The 5,772-nt window shown below is 33.0% G+C and overlaps 1 protein-coding gene across 1 annotated transcript; it reads left to right on the plus strand.

The window, feature by feature from the left end:
• Positions 1 to 2,202: 2,202 nt before the first annotated feature.
• LOC120280458 (putative F-box protein At2g33200) lies at positions 2,203 to 3,516 on the plus strand. The gene is made up of 2 exons (XM_039287312.1): positions 2,203 to 2,790; positions 3,490 to 3,516. The coding sequence occupies exons 1-2, from the start codon at positions 2,203 to 2,205 to the stop codon at positions 3,514 to 3,516; spliced, it is 615 nt and encodes a 204-aa protein (XP_039143246.1).
• The last annotated feature ends 2,256 nt before the right edge of the window (positions 3,517 to 5,772 follow it).

The raw sequence follows: 5,772 nt of genomic DNA on the forward strand, positions 1-5,772 counted from the left end.
GGGTTGGGCCAAGCCCAACCTGTAACCGGCCCGTCTCTATGACGGGCCGGTTACGGGTTGTTGGCCCGGCCCTCCGGGTAGTGACCCGGCGGGCTGGTTCCGGGCCGGGTTACCGGACGGCCCGTGCCCACCTCTAATTGGATGAATGAAATTAAAAAAAAAATTATTTGAACTCTAATTTTTATTGAAAAATTATCATTTGAATCATGTTACTTTTGCTTTATTTAGGGAGTTTTGTTTTTAATTTGGGTCGAGTTAGAAATCCATAACCGACTCAGCAATGTAGCAAACCAGATTACGGATGGCGTGGGTTAAACAAGATTGCCAACTCACTCCGAGCCAGGTCCAAATTTTTAAATTTTTTTTATTAAAAAAAAGTTCATAGGTTGTTCATAGTGATGTATCCACCTTTTCAAATAAATAAATTAATTAATTAAAAAAAAAAATCGTAGGTTGACACACTAGTTAGACTGTAAATCCACAAGTTCTGACCTAACAGTTCATATTTAGAGGTTGAGTAGGGGCCAGCAGATCCGGCTACCTGATCTATGTGGCTATGCCAACCCTGAACCTTGTGTGTTATTACATTGAGAAGGCAATGGAGTAAATTATTATATTTTCAATTATGTGATAAATTTCAGTAAAAAAAAAATCAATGAACAATAATTCAAGTGGTATATTAAAGCCAAGATTTTAATCACCATTAAATGATGCATAAAGTTATAAACGTTAAAGTGATTGAGTTGGGTTAATCAGTATAATTTGTATGAAGCCTTCTAAAAATTTTTTTAAATTGTGGATAAAACAATGATTTATTAAGAGTAAGCATCCAAAATTATAAACAAATATTTTGAGTCATGGTAATCACATTTATTTTTTTAAATTTTTTTATAAAAAATAAATATTTAGTCTCTTTTCAGTAAAGTGTGATTTATCTTTTTTATTTTTTTTTTAATTTGTCCGTATAACATATATATGAGTTTATTTTATAAAATATATATATTTATTGATTGTTATTAACAAGCTAGAGAATTCAAAATTAAACTAAATTATCTGATTATCTTAATAAAAAAAATATATTAATAAATTAAAAAAATAAAATTTATGCAAAATAAATCTAATCTCAAAATTAAACAACTTGCCGGTAAAAATAAAAAATAAAAAACCAATTTACTATGGGTGAGTTGGAATTTGATTATGATTTGGGTTTGGTTGGACTTAAGATAACAACAGAAAAAATTTATAAAATTTTAATTTTAATTTAAGTATATTAGAGTTTGCTTAGGATTAAATAATAAAAAACTTAATAAAAGAACACTTAAGTCTCCTCTTTCACCTTGCATCCAATTTTCTTTCATCTGATTCATCACGTTTCATTCTATTAAAGTAAAGGTTAGTTTTTCTTTATTTTATTTAATTTTATATTTTTTTTTCATTGCAATAATAGATATCATAACTTCATAATATTGATTATAACAAAACAATTCTTTGTTGTTAAACAATAACTTGGTTATTTGATTACTTGGCAGTATTCTCTTCTTTTGATTTTTACCTCTTTTCTAGTTGTTTTTACATTGTAAAAAGTTTGAGGCTATTTTTATTTTTCATGATAATAAATATGTAGCTTATATAATGTAAAGTTTCAAAAAATATATATATTTAATGATAGTTATTAAAATCTAGAGAATTCAAAATTAAACTAAATAAGCTAAACATGAATTTTGAGGATTGTCTTCAACAATTGTTATTTATGAATAGAAAATTTTAATGAAATTTATAATATTTATAGAATAATTTCGAAATTAAGCTAATTGTTTATTGTTAATAAAAATTTAAAAAATTTAAGTTATTTTGGTGAGTTGAAGTTTGATTATGGATAGGATTTGTTTATTTATTTTTATTTTATTTTATTTTAAAAGCAAACTATGTAAGTTCTAGTGATTAATTCTCACACTATTGATTTTGGAAAAATTTATAATACTTTTCTCTTACTAAATTAAAATATAAATATCAGACATAGTTGACTTTTAAATCTGAATTGCATATAAAAATGACATCTACATTCAATTAGCCAGTAGTATAAATTAGAGAGAAAATACAGATCTCCTAGTTCGATTAGGATTCAATGGTTTAAATTAACATTGTCTCTTTATCAATTATAGAAGTATCATACTTTTCTCTTTTATCGAATCTGCAGGACATATGGCAGATTATGCAAACCTTTCGAGGGACATTTTGCAAACAATAATAAAATATCTCTCATTCCCAGACTATATTCGATTTGGCGCTGTGTGTTCACATTGGTTTGATGTGTCAAATGAGGGATATCACTCCCCTCAAAAACAACTTCCTTGGTTGGTTTGTTTTGATATTGATTTTCCAAAGTTTTTCAACCCATCAGAAGAGAAGGTTTATCAAATAGAAATACCTGAGTTACACACTCATGGGAGGTATTGTGCTGGTTCTTCACATGGCTGGTTAATTACAATAGATCTAGATCTCAATATAAATTTGATGAATCCTTTTTCTAAAGCTCAGATTGACTTACCTCTTCTGCCGTTTGATACTTTTGGTGTTCGATACCAAAAGCTTTGTGAACTCTCTTGGTTGAATTACCCAAAACAAAAGCGTGATAAACTTATATATAAAGCAGTGTTATCAGCCGATCCTTCCAAGAGTTCCGACTATATAGTAATGGTTATTTACTTTGCTAATTCTAAATTAGCATTTTGGAGGCCCGGTGACATAACGTGGATAGTGATAAATAGCCATTCTTTTGTTGAAGATGTCGTATGGTGTAATGGAGCATTTTATGTTGTCGATTCAAGTAATAATGTGTGTTTAGTTGACCTTGGTATGAGTAATAAGTTGATAAAAATCAATTCCCTTAATAATGGCTATTTAAAAACAGTTGAAAAATATATAGTAGATTTTATGGGAGAACTACTACTTGTTTATAAGAGCATGAACCCTATTAAGGACGATTATAATGACGACAACAACGATGTGGATGATGCTGAGGATGATCTCAATTACCAAGAGAATGAATTTTACCAGACAACCTATTTCAGATTATTTAAGTTGGATCAAAAAGAGAATAAATTTATTAAGATAAAAAACATAAATGGTTATGTTTTATTTTTGGGTTCTAATCATGCAATGATGATTCCAACTGCCACTGTGGCAGATAAAACAAAAAATAATATTATTTATTTCACTGACTATATTTATGCAGACTATATGTTCGGATATAGTGAGTCAGGCATTTACAATATAAAAGAAAGAAGCATTACACCTTTTCCTTGGTACAACATTACACCATTGCCTTTCCACAATATTTATCATCAAGCAAAACGGATAACATTCATAGATGTTAACCCATGATGTTAGTTTATATGTAAAAAGCACAAAGTTGTTTATCTAATTATATTTAGTTTGTAAATTTTTTTTTTTCTTAATCAATTTTTTATTTTTTATATTTTTATTCAGTCTCAAGACTTCAGTGACTTGAAGTAGCATATATGCCATTTATTAAATCTTCAAGGTGGATTTTAAACATTTTTTAATTGAGTAAATGTTGATAATGGAAGAGCTTTTATAATGTTCTCCTGATATATTTTTGGTATACCTTAATATACTATTTTATTGTTTTAAGACAAATATTGATATTTATTTGTAATGTTAGTTAAACGAAATTTAAATAAGATTACATTTAATTTAACTTAAAAAAATTTGAATTATAACCACCAAGGAAGAGGGACTGGGAAATCCTCATTGCCAAGGTCCGGAGGAGGTTATCCTCTTGGAAAGCTCGCCAGCTGTCTATCGGTGGTAGACTTTGTTAAATTCGGTTCTCTCTGCAATTCTAACGTACTGGATGTCTATCTTTCGACTTCCGAGCTAGGGTGATCGTGGGAGGTGGGACGAGCCCTCGGGAGGGACTTTTCCGTGGTCGGGGCCCCGATCCGGATAAACCCAAATGTCAGTCCCCGTCACTGGAAGAGTATTTGCAGACCAAAGGAGTTAGGTGGGTGGGGCATTCTCGATTTGAAGGTTTTCAACATGGCCCTTCTTGGCAAATGGTGGTGGAAATTGTTCTCGGATGCGAGTTGGTGCGGGTGGCCAATTGTGCGATATAACTATAGAATTTCGGGATCGAACTCGCGATATTCACCGTCACGGAAGGACCTCTTTCTTTTGGAGCGGTCTTTTCGACTGCTTGCCGGCACTAAGAGGTTGCACTGTGCAAATCGTTTCTGATGGTTCCCGCACTTTATTCTGGAAAGATAAATGGCTTAACGGTCGGGCGCCTATGAATATTTGGCCTGATTTGTTTTCCGCGTCGGTAAACCCTAACGGCACCGTTAAGGATCTCTTTCACATTCTAGATATTGTGCCTTTTATGGAGGATGCCGAGGTGGGGAGTTTTCTGGAGACCTTCACCCTCCGCGAGGATCTGACTGAGGATGATCTAAAATGGTGGGCTCTAACTCCGACCGGGCGCTTCTCTGTTAAATCCTTCTACACCTTTCTTGTTGATGGAGGGATTAAATGCCCAATGGCCAGGGTTGTCTGGAATTCCCTGTGTCCGCAGAAGGTTAATATCTTCAATTGGCTTGCTTGGAAGAATAAAATCCTTACTTTGGAAAATTTAGCTCGTCGGCGCTGCAACAGACTTCCTACCACTACTTGTGTCCTGTGCTATGCAGACTGTGAATCTGTGGACCATCTTTTCCGTAATTGTCAGTTTGTTCAACCAATTTGGTGTTTCTTCCTAAACCTTTTTGGTTTAATGGCGCTTCCTCTTTCCTTAGATGAAGTGTGGGGATCTTGGTGGTTTAATCTGCGCCCTAATCTGCGACCCTTAGGCGGTGTCATTGTGAAAGCGATTATTTGGCATGTCTGGCTTGTTAGGAATGACTGCATTTTTAATGCTGGTTGTTTGTCCCCTTCTGCTGTGATTTCGAAGATTGTTCATGCTCTGATACTGTGGTTTTCTGCAGCCCCTCCTTCTCAGCAAGCGAGCTTTGGTGAGCATGCTTCTACCTTGCGTCGCAGTCTGGTGTTCTCTGCGCATCATGTTGACCCCACAGATGGAGTGACTCCTAGTGGCGTGGACCCGGCTCAGGATCTGGGGTAGTGAGTTTTCTTGTTGTTCCTGGTCAGCTGTTTGGCCAGGGGTGTGTTTGGCCATTTGTTTATGGCTACCTATTTTGTATCCACCTCTAGTGGACTGTTTTTTCGTTTTTTGTGGTTTTGTCTGTACGTTTGGGTTGCCTGGGGGTGTTTCTGTTTTTTTTCCTTTTTAATGCATGTGGTTTATCCACCTTTTCAAAAATTATAACGACATTAGTGATTTGCATAATGTGACAAGAGCACTAAGAGAATATTTTAGAGTACATATATTTCAATTTGAAACATTAAATTCTACTATACTTTGAATTTCAAGGTAATTAATTCATATCCCAATTCCATCCTCCAGAATTTTACTTATTCACTAATTTATATGGTTAAATTTTGCATATTAGTCTTTCTACCTTGTATTTTGTATAACATTTTTATTATTTATTTTCTTATTATTTGATCAAACTTAGTTATATATAGTGCTTTGCTTAAAATATTTTGGTTTATAAGTATACACAACCCCCTTTTCTAATACGTGAAATCTCACAGCCTGCGGGTTTATAAGGGACAATTATAATGATTAATTTTTCTTTTGATTTTAAAGATATTAATAAATATATAACATTTTTTAAATAAGGATTAGTTATT

Source organism: Dioscorea cayenensis, chromosome 17 (genome assembly GCF_009730915.1).
Source record: "Dioscorea cayenensis subsp. rotundata cultivar TDr96_F1 chromosome 17, TDr96_F1_v2_PseudoChromosome.rev07_lg8_w22 25.fasta, whole genome shotgun sequence".
NCBI classification, from domain to species: Eukaryota; Viridiplantae; Streptophyta; class Magnoliopsida; order Dioscoreales; family Dioscoreaceae; genus Dioscorea; species Dioscorea cayenensis.

What these genes read in the sequence shown, in the direction of transcription:
- LOC120280458 (XM_039287312.1), top strand. Translation starts at nt 2,203, where the DNA reads ATGGCAGATTATGCAAACCTTTCGAGGGACATTTTGCAAACAATAATA. An exon ending in ATTCTTTTGTTGAAGATGTC is followed by an intron (nt 2,791 to 3,489) that starts GTATGGTGTAAT and finishes ATTTTTATTCAG; the next exon opens with TCTCAAGACTTCAGTGACTT.